Source organism: Piliocolobus tephrosceles, chromosome 4 (genome assembly GCF_002776525.5).
Source record: "Piliocolobus tephrosceles isolate RC106 chromosome 4, ASM277652v3, whole genome shotgun sequence".
NCBI lineage: Eukaryota > Metazoa > Chordata > Mammalia > Primates > Cercopithecidae > Piliocolobus > Piliocolobus tephrosceles.
In genome coordinates this window covers 113347266-113365015 of record NC_045437.1, presented here as the reverse complement: position 1 = coordinate 113365015, position 17750 = coordinate 113347266, and the positions used below count along the sequence as shown (strand labels likewise).

The window sequence follows — 17750 nt, the reverse complement described above, 5'->3', positions numbered from 1 at the left end:
GTAGACAGGGTCACATTCTGTCACTTAGGCTGGAGTGCAGTGGTGATATGGCTCACTGCAGCCTCAACCACCCAGGCTCAAGCAATACTCCCACCTCCACCTCCCAAGTAGCTGGGACTACAGCCATGCACCACCATACTTGGCTGATTTTTAACCTTTTTGTACAGATGGGGTTTTACTATGTTGCCTAGGTGGGTCTAAAACTTCTGAGCTCAAGTGATCCTCCCACCTCAGCATCTCAAGTGGCTGGGACTACGGGTGTGCACCATGGCATCTGACTAATTTTGTAATTTTTTTGTAGAAACAAGATTTTACTATGTTGCCTAGGCTGGTCTCAGACTCCTGGGCTCAAGCAGTCTTCCCACCTTGGCACCCCAAAATGTTGGGATTACAGGTGTGAGCTATGATACCTGGCATGTAATTTCTTTTTATTCCTAGTTTGTTGAGTGCTTTCTTTTCAGTCATGAAATATAGTTGAATTTTGTCAGATGTTTTTTCTACATCAAGTAGAAGGTCATGTAGTTATTATTATTATTATTTTTTGGTCCTTTATTCTGTTAATGTGCTCTATTCTGTTGATTTTTCTATTCTGTTGATTTTTTTTTTTTTTCTATTTTTGAACCATCGTTGCATTCTAAGATTAAATTCTACTTGGTCATGATGTATATTTCTTTTTTTTTTTTTTTTTGAGATGGAGTCTTGCTCTGTCGCCCTGGCTGGATGCGGTGGCACAATCTCAGGTCACTGCAAGTTCTGCCTCCTGAGTTCATGCCATTCTCCTGCTTCAGCCTCCTGAGTAGCTGGGACTACAGGCACCCCCAGCACCACGCCCAGCTAATTTTTTTTTGTAATTTTTAGTAGACGGGGTTTCACGGTGTTAGCCGGCATGGTCTCGATCTCCTGACCTTGTGATGTGCCTGCCTCGGTCTCCCAAAGTGCCAGGATTACAGGTGTGAGCCACCATGCCTGTCCCCCTCCTTTTTTTTCCTTCTGCTGGCCCCAACGGGAGCCATGTATTTCTTTAAATGTGCTATTTCATTTTTTTACATCAGTATTTATAAGGGATATTGGTCTGTAGTTTATCTTTTCATTTGTATATGCTCTAGTCTTTGTTTCTTTCGTTCTGCTAACTTTGGGCTTAGTTTGATTTTTCTGGTTTCTTGAGGTGTAAATTCAGGTTGCTGAGTTGAAATCTTTCTTGTTTTTCAATGTTGGCATTTACTGATACAGCCTTCTCTCTTAGTAGTGCTTTTGCGCATCCTATAATTTTTTTTGTTTTGTTTTGTTTTGTTTTTGAGACGGAGTCTCATCTCTCGCCAGGCTGGAGTGAGGAGGTGGCACAATCTCCACTCAGTGCAACCTCCGCCTCCCAGGTTCAACTGATTGTCCTGCTTCAGCCTCCCGAGTAGCTGGGATTACAGGTGCCTGCCACCACACCCGGCTAGTTTCTGTATTTTTAGTAGAGACGGGTTTCACTATGTTGGCCAGGATGATTCCATCTCTTGACCTCGTGTTCTACCCACCTTGACCTCCCAAAGTGCTAGGATTACAGGCGTGAGCCACTGCACCCGGCTGGTATATTGTTTTCATTTGTCACAAGATATTTTCTTTTCTCTTTCTCTTTTTTTTTTTTAGACAGAGTCTTGCTCTGTCACCCAGACTGGAGTGCAGTGGCGCGATCTTGGTTCACTGCAACCTCCGCCTCCCAGGTTCAAGCGATTCTCCTGCCTCAGCCTCTTGAGTAGCTGGGACTACAGGCATGTGCCACCACGCCCGGCTAATTTTTTGTATTTTTAGTAGAGACGGGGTTTCACCATGTTAGCCAGGATGGTCTCAATTTCCTGACCTTGTGATCCTCCTGTCTCAGCCTCCCAAAGTGCTGGGATTACAGGCATGAGCCACCGTGTCCAGCCCTGTCAAAAGGTATTTTCTAATTTTCCTTGTGATTTCTTCTTTTTTCCATTGATTGTTCAAGAGTTTGTTGTTTAATTTCCACGTATTGGTGGATTTTTCAGTTTTTGTACTGATACTGATTTCTAGTTTCGCTTGATTTCACTTGATTGTGACTGGAGCAGATACTTGGTATGATTTCACTCTTCTTAAATTTGTTAAGCTGGGCATGGTGGCTCACGCCCGTAATCTCAGCACTTTGGGAGGCCAGGGGAAGCGGAAGTTGCAGTGAGCTGATATCATGCCACTGCACTCCAGCCTGGGCGACAGAGCAAGATTCTGTCTCCAAAAAACCAAATGAGAGAGCCACCACACCCAGCCTGAAAAGAATATTCTTTACCTGTTTAATGGTCTTTGCATTCTTATTGGTAGTCAGTTGGCCGTAACTACGTAAGAGGTTGGTTCTGTGCTCTCAATGAAGTGGTGGCTCACACCTATAATTCCAGAATTTTGAGAGGCCAAGGCAGGTGGATGACCTGAGATCAGGAGTTCAAGACCATCCTGTCCAACAAGAGGGTGAAACTTCATCTTTACTAAAAATACAAAAAGTAGCTGGGTGTGGTGACACATGCCTGTAATCCCAGCTACTCAGGAGGCTGAGGCAGGAGAATCACCTGAACCTGGGAGGTGGAGGTTACAGTGAGCTGAGATCATGCCACTGCACTCCAACCTGCCTGGGCAGCAGAGCAAGTCTTGTCTCAACAAAAAATAAATAAAAATCAAAAGTGTTAGTTATAGTATTTTTGTAGTAATTAATTACAGTATTTTTGTAATAATTAATTTTACTGTCTCTGAAATTGGAAAGTATAAGTTTTTTAACTTTATCCTTTTTCAAGATCGTTTTGGCTCTTTTGCATCTTTGGTGTTCCATATTAATGTTAGAACAAGGTTGTAAGTTTCCGCAAAAAAGCCAGTTATGATTTTGATAGGGATTGTGCTGAATCTGTAGGGTAGTTTGCGTAGTGTTGCCATCTTAGCAATATTAAGTCTTCCAATCCATGAATAATAGATGACTTTTATCCAATTAGATTTGTCTTTCACTTCTTTCCACGATACTTTGTAATTTTCAGTGTATAAATTCTGCACTGAAAAAAATTTATTCCTAAGTATTTTAGTCTTTCTTTGTACTTTTATAAATGAATTTGTTTTTCTGATTTCATTCCCAAATTGTTTATCGCATGTTTTTGAAAATACATTTTGTATATTATTATTTTATCGTACAACTTTGCTGAACTCGTGTTAATTAATAGAATTATTGATTACTGTTTGTTAGTAATAGTTTTTTTTTTTATGAATTCCTTTGGATTTTCTGTGTACATGACCATGTAATCTGCATGTTTTCTAATCCAGTTGCCCTTTTCCCCCTTTGTTTACTTACCCTGACCAGAGCTTCCAGTGTGATGTGGAATACTGGTGGAGAAAGCAGGCATCCTTGTCTCGTTTTTGATGTTAGGCGGAAATAATTGAGTCTTTTTCATGAACTATGATGTCAGCCGTGGTTTCGTTATATTACGTTTCGTATTTAGAATGTTCTCTTTTATACCTATTTTGTCACATTTGTAAGATCTTCTTTGTGTCTATTGAGAAGACAGTTTTGCGTTTCGCCCTTTATCCATATGATGTATTATATTGATTGATTTTTGTAATTTGAACCAACTTTGAAGTCCTGGGGTAAATCCTACTTGGTCATGTTGTATAATGTTGTTGAATGTGTTTTGCTTGTATTTTGCTGAAGATTTAAAAATCTATACTCATAAGGGATATTGGTCTACAGTTTTCCGATTTGTGTGATACCTTTGTCTAGTTCTTTTTGTTGTTGACGTTTTTTGTTTTTGTTTTTTTTGAGATGGAGTTTCGCTCTTGTTGCCCAGGCTGGAATGCAGTGGTGCAATCTCGGCTCACTGCAGCCTCTGCCTCCCGGGTTCAAGTGATTCTCCTGTCTCAGTCTCCTGAGTAGCTGGGGTTACAGGCACACGCCACCACACCCAGCTAATTTTTGTGTTTTTAATAGAGACAGGGTTTCACCATGTTGGCCAGGCTGATCTTGAACTCCTGACCTCAAGTGATCTGCCTGCCTGAGCCTCCCAAAGTGCTGGGATTACAGGTGTGAGCTGCCATGCCCAGCCATCTTTGTCTAGTTCTGCTTTCAGAATAATACTGGCCTCATAGAATGAGTGTGACAGGTAGATTCTTAAGTAGTGCTTTGTTATAACCCAATTGCGGCCTTTCTTACGTATTTCTCCCCTTTTTCCTGACATCCTTTACTTTCCCCGCCTTTTTATAGGTCTACCTTTGCTAGTAAATAGGGTCATATGGATGCTGGAAATAATCCTTTCCTGTGAATTATTATTAATGTACATGTGAATATTACTGTTAAAGCAGATACTGTCTTTTCCTTAAGAATAGTTCACAGTTTTCGTTCATGATAATATTTCAAATATTTTCATATAATTTTATTTTTACTTCAGTTTTTGAATTTGTTTGGTTTTGAGTATGTATTGAAAAGATGCAAGAAGCTATTCAGTAAAAATTTTCCTCCCAACCCTATCCCTCAGTGGCTCAGATCTGCTCTCCAGAGCAGATCTGGAGATTTGGTTTGTATTTGGCAATATCTTGTAGTATTCCAATTTGAAATTTCACTTCATAGTTGTTATACTGATAAATTCCTGCTAACAGTACAGAAAAGTACAGGTTGGCATTCTGTTAATTTTTTTTTTTTTAGCATCCAGTCTAATCACCCCCTTTTTCAAGTCTGTATTCCCACTCACAATCTAGTAATTTAAAAAAATTTTTAGTAAAGTATGAAATTTTGTTAAGGGGCTACATGTATAGTTTTGATATGAATGAAGCTGTGTTTCAGATGGTTAATTTACTTTGGTTGTTTGGAATTTCCAATGGTTTCTTATTTTACAGAATCCTGCCAAATTTATAATGACTATAGGGCAGGGTATGTATAGGGATATTTTTACTGAGTAAATACTATTACATGTACTAGAGGTATTCTGTTATGTTAGCATATCCTATTAGAGATACATGATGAAACACATACGGATGAAATATGGAGTATAAGATGTTGCAAAATAACGTGGAAAGACGGGGATACAGATAAAAATAGATTGGCCATGAATTTGTGATCAGTGAGTCTAGGTGTTTATTATATTGGTTTTGTAGATGTTTGTAATTTTCTATGATACATCCTTTTTCAGTAGGAATTCAGAATACAGAAAATGCTAAACATTTGAGTAAATCTAAATAACAGTTGACTATGAAAATAATAATGCCTTATGGTCTTAAATATATATGGCATTAAAATATACCACAACAATAAAATATAAGTTAGTATGCAGGCAGATGGAAATTAGTTGCCTTTACTTTCTGGCAGGATGATAGCAATATTGATTAACTTTGGATTTTTATGAGTTAAATATTATTATTATTATAATAATTATTATTATTTTTAGACAGAGCCTAGCTCTGTCACCCAGGCTTGAGTGCAGTGATGCAATCTCGGCTCACTGCAACCTCTGCCTCCTGGGTTCAAGCGATTCTCCTGCCTCAGCCTCCAGAGTAGCTATAGGTATGTGCCACCACATCTGACTGATTTTTGTATTTTTAGTAGAGACACAGTTTCACCATGTTGGCCAGGCTGGTCTCAAACTCCTGACCTCAGGTGATCCACCCGCCTTGGCCTCCCAAAGTGCTAACATGACAGATGTGAGCCATATACCCAGTGCAAATATTCATATTTAAATTTTTAAAATAACCTAAAACACGCAACAGAAAGCAGAAAGCTTGGCCCGGCACAGTGGCTCACACCTGTAATTCCACCTACTCGGGAGGGTTAGGCAGGAGAATCTCTTAAACCCAAGAGGCAGAGGTTGCAGTGAGCCAAGATTGTGCCATTGCACTCCACTCTGGACCACAAGAGAAAAACTCTGTCTCAAAAAAAAAAAAAAAAAAAAGCAGAAAGTTCCCTTGTAATTTATTTTTTTGGAAGATTCATCCTGTAAATTTTCTCAGTTTGCATTGCGCTGTATGCAGCCCTGTTATATGGTTTTACATGTTTCTCTTACCTCTGCACAGTAGTCTCCCTTTATCTAGAAACTCATTTTTCACAGTATCAATTACCTGTAGTCAACCGAGGTCCAAAAATAGGTGAGTACAGTACATTACAGTTATTTTGGGACAGAGAGGGAGGGAGAGCACATTCACATAACTTTTATTATAGTGTATTGATAACATTGGTCTTTTTTTTTTTTTTTTTTTTTTTTGAGTTAGAGTCTTAACTCTCACCCAGGATGGAGTGCAGTGGCATGATCTTGACTTATGAGATAGTAGCCGCAACTATAGACATGCACCACCATGCCCAGCGAATTTTTGTATTTTTATTAGAGACGGGATTTTGCCATGTTGGCTAGGCTGGTCTCAACTCCTGACCTCAAGTGATCCATCTGCCTTGTCCTCCCAAAGTGCTGGGATTACAGGTGTGAGCCACCAGCCCCGGCCTAGGCCGAATGATCTAGATTGCCACTATTAGGAATGATTTTGGGGTTTTTGCCTTTTTTTTTGTTTCTTTAAACTTTTTTCTCTGAGGTTCCAGAACTAGGAAAGTAGAGGTATAAATAGGGTCAAATAATCTGTATTGGAGGAGTGATGTTGCTATTAGTATTCTAGTCCTTTGGAATAATTAACCATTTTAATGAAAAGGTGAAAACTATGTAGTTCAGTCTTGATGAAGAGATTTTACTTTTTAAAATTAGCTTTATCCAAGGTATAATTTATATACCATAAAATTCGTACATTTTGTGTATACAATCGAATAATATTTTGCAAATTTAATGTGTTATGCAACCATCTCTGTAAATCTGTTTTGGAGCGTTTCTACCATCCCAGTAAAGATCCTTTTAATCTGTGTATAGTTAATCCGTATTCCTACCACTAGCCCTAGAGAACCATTAGTTGACTGTCTCTGTAGAGTTGCCTTTTCCCTGGACATTTAATATTAATGGAGTCATGCAATATGTGATCTTTTGTATCTTGTTCTTCTCATTTGGTATATTTTTGAGATTTAAAAAAACCAAAAAACAAAAACCTACCATCTGTAATTTGTCCTCTTTTTTGCTAAATAGTATTCCAGTGTAGGTATATGCCTAATTTTATTTATTTATTCATTCATTTATTCATTGATTAACATTTGGGCTGTTTCAACTTTTTGGCTGTTTTATCATTTTAGTTGATAGTGTATACTTTGAGGTCTACGGCTATTGCTATACTCATCCAGTATTTGTCATTTATCTCTTTCTTCACAATACAATGACATTTTGTAATTGTATAGTAGGCATGACATACTGGTTGTGTGGTAGGAATTAGGGCGTATTTGCTGAGAACCTTAGGGGTAGTGTGATTTGGCTCTTGCTTTGTTTGATATTTGCTACATATCCTGTATTAAGGTTTGCGTAGTTACTCCTCTCTCCATTGACTTGTGCAGTTTTATGGATTTTGATATTTTCTTCCAATATCCAGAAGGCCATATTCCTCCTTTGTTCCTGGTATATTCTTTATCTTAGCTTGGCAAATCACTTACTTTTTTGCCTCACTTTGCTCCTTTGTAGTAACAGTAGGTGAATTCTCCATGCTTTTCTAACTGAAAAGTGCTGTAACTGGGAGAGAACATAGGTAGGGAATTGGCGGGGTAGTTGAGGCAAGAAAGAAAGAGGGGAAACCTAGCAACAGCCAGGAAGCCTCTTTTTATATATTTTTTTATTCTTTTGAGATGGAGTGTTGCTCAGTCACCCAGGCTGGAGTGCAGTGGCACGATCTAGGCTCACTGCAACCTCGACCTCCCAGGTTCAAGTGATTCTTCTGCCTTAGCCTCTTGAGTATCTGCGACTGCAGGTATGCACCGCTACGCCTGGCTAGTTTTTGTATTTTTAGTAGAAACGGGGCGTCACCATGTTGGCCAGGCTGGTCTCAAACTCTCGACTTCAAGTGATCTGCCTGCTTCAACCTCCCAAAGTGCTGAGATTACAGGCATGACCACTGCATCCCACCCAGGAAGCATCTTTTAAAATTCATTCTGTTGTCACCAAGCTGTTTCACTTACAATATGCTACTCTATTTATTTTTTATTTATTTTTATTTTTTAGACAAAGTCTCACTCTGTTGCCCAGGCTGGAGTGCAGTGGTGCTGTCTCGGCTCACTGCAACCTCTGCCTCCTGGGTTCAAGTGATTCTCTTGCCTCACCCTCAGTATATTACTCTATTTTTTATTTAGGGAAAGAATTGATAGACTTTTATTGAAGTGCCAGATAGTAAATTTTTTTATTTTTATTTTTATTTTATTTATTTATATATATATTTTGAAACGGAGTCTCACTCTGTCGCCCAGGCTGGAGTGCAGTGGCGCAGTGTCGGCTCACTGCAAGCTCTGCCTCCTGGGTTCACGCCATTCTCCTGCCTCAGCCTACCGAGTATCTGGGACTACAGGTGCCTGCCACCATGCCCAGCTAATTTTTTAATATTTTTAGTAGAGACGGGGTTTCACTGTGTTAACCAGGATGGTCTCGATCTCCTGATCTCGTGATCCGCCCGCCTCAGCCTCCCAAAGTGCTGGGATTACAGGTGTGAGCCACCGTGCCTGGCCCAGATAGTAAATATTTTAGGTTTTATGAGCCATAAGGTCTCTGTCACCTAATAGATGTATCCAGTACAGAATTTCTCACTTTAATTTCCAGTGTTTTGTGCTATCTGCTGGTTTCATTGTGAGCTGCAAGGAAATAGAGAACTATAAGATTGAAGCCTAGTCTGAGAAGTTACTCTATGAGAGAAGCAAACCCCAAAGGTAGAGTGGAAACAGCAATTATAAGAGGAAACGTGGCCGGGCATGGTGGTTCAAGCCTATAATCCCAGCACTTTGGGAGGCTGAGGCGAGCAGATGACCTGAGGTCAGGAGTTCGAGACCAGCTGGGCCAACATGATAAAACCCTGTCTGTCTACTAAAAAATACAAAAAATTAGCCAGGCATGGTGGCATGTGCCTGTAGTCCCAGCTACTCGGGAGACTGAGGCACAAGAATCACTTGAACCCATGAGGTGGAGGTTGCAGTGAGCTGAGATCACATCATTGCACTTCAACCTGGGCGACAAAGCAAGACTCTGTCTCAAAAAAAAAAAAAAAAAAAAGAGGAAACGCAACAAGACTTAGCCTATGGAACATGCCAAGAAGAAGACAAAGGAGGGAGACTGTCTAGGATTGAGATCCAATTTGTGTGTGGCGGGTAGTGATGGAGGGGGAAAAGGGGCATGATATGATAGCATAGGGACACTGTTTTTTTTTTTTTTTTTTTTTGAGACAGAGTCTCGCTCTGCCCCCAGACTGGAGTGCAGTGGCCAGATCTCAGCTCACTGCAAGCTCCGCCTCCCGGGTTCACGCCATTCTCCTGCCTCAACCTCCCAAGTAGCTGGGACTACAGGCGCCCACCACCTCGCCCAGCTAGTTTTTTGTATTTTTAGTAGAGACGGGGTTTCACCGTGTTAGCCAGGATGGTTTCGATCTCCTGACCTCGTGATCCGCCCATCTCGGCCTCCCAAAGTGCTGGGATTACAGGCTTGAACCACCTCGCCCAGCCGCGGGACACTGTTTTAATGAAAAGTGTTCATGGGGAGTTTTGAGAAACTTTGGTATGTAATTATGACCTTGCCATCTCAATAATTAACTAATTTGATGGGTTTGTGTAAGTCACCACCCTGCCGCCACTTTGAGACAGGGTTTTGTTCTGTTGTCCAGGCTGGAGTGCAGTGGCACAATCCTAGCTCATTGTAGCCTCGAACTCCTGGGCTCAAGCGATCCTCCCGCCTCAACCTCCCAAATAGCTGGGACTACAGGCATGTGCCACCACGCCTAGCTAATTTTTTAACTTTTTGTAGGATGAGGTCTCACCATGTTCCCCAGGCTTGTGTTGAACTCTCCTGGGTTCAAGTAATCCTCCTGCCTGTGCCTCCGAAAGTACTTGGATTACAGGCGTGGACCACTTTGCCTAGCTGTTTTCACCATTACTTTGAAGAAAAATGTATGCTTTGATATTTTGATCATAAAACATGACAAGATTATTATTTTTTGAGACACAGGCTAAAGTTCGGTGGCGCAATCTCTACTCACTACAGCCTCCACCTTCCGGGTTCAAGCAGTTCTCCTGCCTCACCCTCCTGAGTAGCTGGGACTACAGGCGTGTGCCACTACACAATTTTTGTATTTTTAGTAGAGACGGGATTTTTCCATGTTGGCCAGGCTGATCTTGAACTCCTGACCTCAGGTGATCCACCCACCTCGGCCTCCCAAAGTGCTGGGATTACAGGCATGAGCCACTGCGCCCGACCCGTGACAAGATTTTCTTAAAAGATGTACCTAAAATTCCATTTTTAATCTTTCAATTTTTTAATTTTCTTTTGATCCATAAAGCAATTGCATATATATTAAATCTTATTCTCCTGCCTTTTGTGTATATGACATACACTTTTGTGTCATTAGGATAATTACATATAATTAATTATATATAGTATTATTATTTTATATTTACAGATAGGGTTTCGCTGTGTCATTCAGGCTTGAGTGTGGTGGCACTATCTTGGCTTACTGCAGCCCCTATCTCCTGGGCTGAAGCCATCCTCCTGCTTCAGTCTCCCATGTAGTTGGGACCACAGGTGTGTGCCATCACAGGCAGCTTTTTTTTTATGTTTAGTAGAGGCATGGTCTCACTTTGCTGCCCAGGCTGTTCTTGAACTCCTGGACTCAAACCATATGCTCACCTTGGCCTCCCATGCCTTTTACGGTTTTTGATAATTCTGTTTAGATGTATAGTTCTCAGTTTTTTAGCATGAGACAATAAATACAACCATATGATACTAAATTGATGAATTGTTTGTAAAGTGGTTTTGAAATTTATGTGGTAGTGCCGATTATATAATATTCTGTTGAAATGTCATTCTGATATTCTACATAATCCATAGATATATTGTTTAAAATGCAGGTTGAGCATTCCTAATCCGAAAATGCAAAATGCTCCAAAATTGAAATCTTTTTGGGAATATTGACATAATGCCACAAGTGGAAAATTCCACAGTTGACCTCATTACAATGCATCAATCAGAACACAGGAACACACAGCACAGTTTATTCAACGTCCCCCAGGGAAAAACCATCCTTCCAGCCCCCTTCAGCTTAGATGTATCTTTTACGTTCATGGCCGGATTTTCCCATGCAATTATACCCATAAAAGGTGATAAAATGGCACACATGCAGGCTGGATGCACCAACAGAAAGTTTTCCAAAATAACCCACGTGGGGCAAAAGCCTCCTTGCATTATTCATTGTGTTTTTAAATTAAAAACAATTTTTTTTCCTGCTTTGTGGTATAAAGATTTTGTTGAACTTTTCAGAAAGCCTGAAGATATCCCCATGGATAAGAGTAATAAGAAAAGAGGAAGAATTTATGTATTGCGCAGAAAGTAAGTCAGGCTCTTGGAGAAACTAGACAGTGGTGTAAGTGTCAAACATCTTACAGAAGAGTATGGTATTAGAATGACCACCGTGTATGATATGAAGAAACAGGAGGATAACTGTTGATGTTCTGTGCTGAAGGTGATTAACAGAAGTTAATGAAATATAGAAAAACACTACATGAAACTAATAATGAAGATCTCCATTGTGTATTGAGAGTGGATCTATCAGTAGTGCAGTGAACACATGCGTACTAGTCATGAAATAAAGATATATCATGATGAACTGAAAATTGAAAGGAACTGTGAATATTCAACAGGCTGGTTGCAGAAATTTCTGAAAAATCATGGTATTAACCTTTTAAACATTTGTGGTGATAGGGCCAGGAATGGTGGCCTATGCCTATAATCCCAACACTTTGGGAGGCCAAGGCAGGCAGATCACGTGAGGTCTGGAGTTTGAGACCAGCTTGGCCAACGTGGTGAAACCCCATCTCTACTAAAAATACAAAGATTAGCTGGGCGTAGTGACGTGTGCCTGTGATCCCAGTTACTTGGGAGGGTGAGGCAGGAGAATCAGTTGAACCCGGGAGACGGAGGTTGCAGTGAGCTGAGATCATGTCATTGCACTCCAGCCTGGGCAACAAGAGCGAAAAACTCTGTCTTAAAATACAAGAGAGAGAGAGAAATTTGTGGTGATAAAGCATCTGCTGATCTTGAAGCAGCAGAGATTCATTGGTGATTTTGCTGAGGTTATTGTTGATGAAAATCTGCCACTAGAACCAGTATATAATAATGCTAGTGAAAAACATCACTGTTTTGGTGTTACTGTCCCAGAAGGACACTGCCTACAGCTGATGAGATAGCCCCTACAGGAATTCAGGATGACTAGGACAGAATAACTGTGCTGGGATGTGCTAATTAAGCAGGCATGTGTAAGTATAAACTTGCTATGATAGGCAAAAGCTTGTGTTCTTATTCTTAGTGATTTCAAGGCATGAATTTATTTTATTTTCTTTTTTTGGAGATAGTCTCACTCTGTTGTCCAGGCTTAAGTGCAGTGGCTCAATTATGGCTCACAGTAGCCTTGATCTTCAGACTCAAGCATTCCTTCCTGGTGGCTGTGACTACAGCTATGTGCTACTACGCTTGGCTAATTTTTTTAATTTGTAGTAGAGATGGGGTCTCACTATGTTAACTAGGCTGGTATTGAACTCCTGGGCTCAAGTGATCTTCCTGTATTGGCTTCCCTAAGTGCTGTGATTACAGGCGTGAGCCACTGCACTGAGTCCCAAGGCATGAATTTTTGTTTTTTTAAAGTTTGGCTCTGTCACCCAGCTTGGAGTGCAGTGGCTAGATCTTGGCTCAGTGCAACCTCTGCCTCCCGGGTTCAAGTGATTCTCGTGCCTCAGCATCTGGAGTAGCTTGCATTATAGACGTGAACCACCATGCCCGGCTAATTTTTTTTCTTTTTAAGTAGAGGCAGGCTTTCACCACATAGGCCAGGCTGGTCTTGAACTCCTGAGCCACCGCACCTGACCCACAGGCATGAATTTCTTACCAGTTCGTTATTATGCTAACAGAAAGGCATGGATGTCTAGGGACATCTTTTCTGATTGGTTCCACAAACATTTTGTAGCGGTAGTTGGTGCTTATTTCAGGGAAGCTGGACTGGATGATGACTGTTCCTCCTTGAAAACTCTTTGGCTCATCCTGCAGCTGAAGTTTTATCAAAAATAATGTTTATGCCACGTGCTTTCCCTGAAGTGTGACTTCACTGCCATATGACCAGGGAATCCCTAGATTGATGAAGAGTAAATATAAAAACGCTTTGTTGAACAATACGCTGGCAGCTATGAATAGATGTATATGTGTGAAAGGGTTTCAAAAGGAGTGAAGGGTGCCATATATGCTGTTGTCAGTGCCTGGAACACAGTGACTAAAGGTACAGCTGTGCATGCCTGGCACAACTTCTGACCTTCAACTGTGTTCACTGATGATAATGAACAAGGTGGTGATTTTGATGACCTTCTTCAGTAAAGTGAGAAAAATACGTAACATCCTTACATATGTAAAAAGTATACCTTCAGTTTGTCAGTAAGCTGGAAGAAGTGGATAACAAGAAAGCTTTTAATATCGACAGAGAGGCTCCAGTTTCTTCGTTCAACTATGGTGATAGATCTGAATCAGGGTGATTGTGATAATGAAGATGACATTAACACTGCAGAAAAAGTACCTACAGATGACATGGTTAATGTATGTGATGGGCTTATTGAAGGACCAGAGCAGTGTTCCTTCATAATAGAAAAAGAAATCATGTCAGTTGTGTCTCGCGCCTGTAATCCCAGCACTTTGGGAGTCCAAGGCGGGCAGATCACTTGAGTTCAGGAGTTCGAGAACAGCCTGGCCAACGTGGTGAAACCCTCTCTCTACTAAAAATACAAAATTAGCTGGATGTGGTGGCAGGCGCCTGTAATCCTAACTACTCAGGAGGCTGAGGCAGGAGAGTCGCTTGATCCTGGGAGGCAAAGGTTGCAGTGAGCTGAGATCACGCCACTGCACCCCTGCCTGGGTGACAGAGCAAGACCCCGTCTCAAAAAATAAATAAATGAATAAAATGAGATCTTTCTAGACAATACTTGTTAATGAGACAGATGACTTTAGAGGAAACATTTTAAAAAGCCATCCCACAGAATGCCTCTTTATTCCTAGAGGACTTCCTGGCTCCTCAACTGCTTCTGATGATGTTTCTTCTTACCTTATAAAATAAAACAGTATACAGTAACCTTTTAATCAAAACACAGCATCATAGATGGAGACACAAAGCCTGACGTAATTACTGTTTTTTATGAGCTGATACAAATTCTAGTGATGCTACTGTGCTGCTTAGCTACCCTGAACACATTACTTTCTCACTGTATTAATGGCATGTCATATTTTTACTGTTAAGTACTTATGTGTGAATAAGTGTAAGAAAATGTTTGCCTATCAGTAGCATATAAATTCAGAGGCAGTAATGATGGTAATGCCAAACAACCACAGATATTCCACATGGGTGGCTGAGATAATGACATTTTTGCTTTCTTATGGTTCACTGTACACAAACTTTGTATAATGCAGAAAATAAATGTTTTGTAAAATTACCTTCAGGCTGTGTGTATGAAAGATGTATATAATACATAAATGAATTTGGTGTTTCAACTTGGGTCCCATCCCCAAGATAACTTACTATATATATGCAAATATTCCAAAATAAGAAAAATTCTGAATCACTTCAGATCCCAAGCATTTCAGATAAGGCATACTTAACCTGTAACTCAAGATATATTTTACCCGTTAACCTGTTCTAGATGCTATTTCTTTTTTTTTGTGGCATATATTGGCTTTATATGTACAGGTGTCAGTGACTATAAGACCTGGCTTTAAATTTAACCGTTTCCTCAATATTGGATGGGCCACATATATTCTGTAATATACGTATATAAGGTAACACAAGCCCTTTTGTCTCCCCTAGCACCTTTTGCATATGAGAAAACATAAGCCATTTTGTGCCTTTTGCATCTTAAGCCATAGTCTGTTTTACTATGTGGTTTCCCATCTGGTTACTTTTGGGAGTATCAGATGGTCTCATAAAAACAGTGGATTTTCCTGAAGCTTTTTGATTAATATCGAATGTGTTTATCATCTTTTAGCTGTGCGGTCAGAGAAGAAACGCCTTAGGAAGCCAAGCAAGTGGCTTTTGGAATATACAGAAGAATATGATCAGATATTTGCTCCTAAGAAAAAACAAAAGAAGGTACAGGAGCAGGTGCACAAGGTATGTTGCAAAATTTCGGCAAACTTTCACTGGTCCTTAGGAAACTACAATTTTATCTTCAGTGTCATACTTTACCTTCATGAAACAATAATTTGTTTAACTGGGATCTTGTTTTTTATTCTTAGCTTCTAGCACAATACTTAGGATTTAGTGGTTATTCAGGAAATATATAAATGAGTCTACATATTGTATTTCTTTATGTATATATTTTTCCCTCTTTGCCTTCAAAGAATATTTAATGACTTAGGAATATTGTTATGATTTAATCTTAAGTAAATATATAGGATATAAAGTGAAATATATATAGTCTGACCCTAATTTCAAAAGTAAATATATCTTATTTGTCTTATTTTTTAATTCAGTTTTTTAAAAATGCAGTATTTAAGAGACATTTTGACATTCTACCCCTACATAGTTTAATATATAGTTTAAAAATGGAGCATTTGCCAGGCGCGGTGGCTCACACCTGTAATCCCAGCACTTTGGGAGGCCGAGGCGGGCGGATCACAAGGTCAGGAGATCGAGACCATCCTGGCTAATATGTTGAAACCCCGTCTCTACTAAAAAAATACAAAAAATTAGCTGGGCATGGTGGCGGGCGCCTGTGATCCCGAGCTGCTCAGAAGCCTGAGGCAGGAGAATGGCGTGAACCTGGGAGGCGGAGCTTGCAGTGAGCCAAGATCAGGCCACTGCACTCCAGCCTGGGCGACAGAACGAGACTCCATCTCACATTAAAAAAAAAAAAAAAAAAAAAAAAGGCATTTTCCTTTGTAATCAGTTTAACATATTTACATCTTATATAAGATCTGTTTATCTGACATCAACTGTCTTTCAAATTTCACCAATTATCCCCTAACCTTTACCTTTGGACTCAATCTAGGACTGCTCATTGTAACTGGTTGTTATGGTTCTCAGATCACTTTGAATTCAGAATAATCCCTTTTTTCACGATCATGATCATGTCTATAAGAGAGTGACATGTAAAGTTATCTACTTTCTGTATTTGTGTAATTGCTTCCTCATAGGTGTCAGTTAGATTGTTTTCTCTATCTCCTGTTCTCTGTAAGGTGGAAAATAGAACCTATCAGTTTGATAGATTGAAGTTGAACATTTTTAGCTAGACTATATCAGAGATGATGATGTGTAATATAGAATTGCAAACTAGAGGGTTAAAAAAAGGAATGTTTTAGGCCGGGCGCGGTGGCTCAAGCCTGTAATCCCAGCACTTCGGGAGGCCGAGACGGGTGGATCACGAGGGCAGGAGATCGAGACCATCCTGGTCTACACAGTGAAACCCCGTCTCTACTAAAAAAAATACAAAAAAAACTAGCCGGGCGAGGTGGCGGGCGCCTGTAGTCCCAGCTACTCGGGAGGCTGAGGCAGGAGAATGGCGTGAACCCGGGAGGCGGAGCTTGTAGTGAGCCGAGATCGCGCCACTGCACTCCAGCCTGGGCGACAGAGCGAGACTCCGTCTCAAAAAAAAAAAAAAAAAAAAAAAAAAAAAGGAATGTTTTATTCCCATCAGCCATTCCCTGACAGTTTGTTCTTTCTTTTTTAAAATTGAGACAGCATCTTGCCCAAGCTGGAGTGCAGAGATGCATGAACACGGTTCACTACAGCCTTGACCTCCTGGGTTTAAGCAGTCCTTCCATCTCAGCCTCCTGAGTAGTTGGGACCACAGGTGCACACTACCACACCTGGCTAATTTTTAACAACAATTTTTTTGTAGAGGCAGTGTCCCACTATGTTGCCCTGGCTGATCTCGAATTCCTGGGCTCCAGTGATCTTTCTGCCTCAACCTCCCAGAGTGTTGGGATTACAGGTGTGAGCCACCATGCTCAGCTTCCCTGATGGTTTTTTTGAAAACCCCAGTTGAAGATCTTTACCTATATTAATAATATTATTAGAGGTTACAAAATGAAGACTTTCAGATTTTATTACTTTCTCTATTTTTATTAACTGATAGTCTCTTTCATTAACTGGACTCTGTTATTGTCCTGAAATACTTGAAAGGCAGAATAAGTGCTTCCTTCTTTCCCATTAATTACCAATTATAACATTAAAGAGTTTATTATTAGTTGTTTTAATTGGGAACATTAGAGCAGTCTTTTTCCCCTGCTTTTGAATTATTGTTGTGGACTTATCAATATTATAGCTTCAGTGTCTCAGTCAACTTCATTTAATTTTGATTAAAAAATATATATAACATAAATTTTATTATTTTATTCTTTTTTATTTTTTTATTTTTTATGTTTTAATTTTTTTGAGACGGAGTCTCGCTCTGTCACCCAGGCTGGAGTGTAGTGGCGTGATCTCGGCTCATTGCAAGCTCCATCTCCTGGGTTCACACCATTCTCCTGTCTCAGCCTCCTGAGTAGCTGGGACTACAGGTGCCCGCCACCATGCCTGGCTAATTTTTTTCATTTTTAGGTAGAGATGGGGTTAACAACCAGGATAACAGGGCTGCAAGAGGGGCACTGCACATTAGT

The 17750-nt window shown here is 40.3% G+C and overlaps 1 protein-coding gene across 6 annotated transcripts in view; it reads left to right on the top strand.

Annotated features, from left to right (window-relative positions):
- The window catches only part of NSD1 (nuclear receptor binding SET domain protein 1), a 175977-nt gene that overhangs the window by 92969 nt on the left and 65258 nt on the right, over positions 1–17750 (top strand). For all 6 annotated transcript variants that reach the window (XM_023185002.3, XM_023185005.2, XM_023185003.3 and 3 more), the window contains one exon: positions 15137–15261. In XM_023185002.3, coding sequence (XP_023040770.1) covers positions 15137–15261 — 125 coding nt within the window. The remainder of the gene's footprint in view (positions 1–15136; positions 15262–17750) is intronic.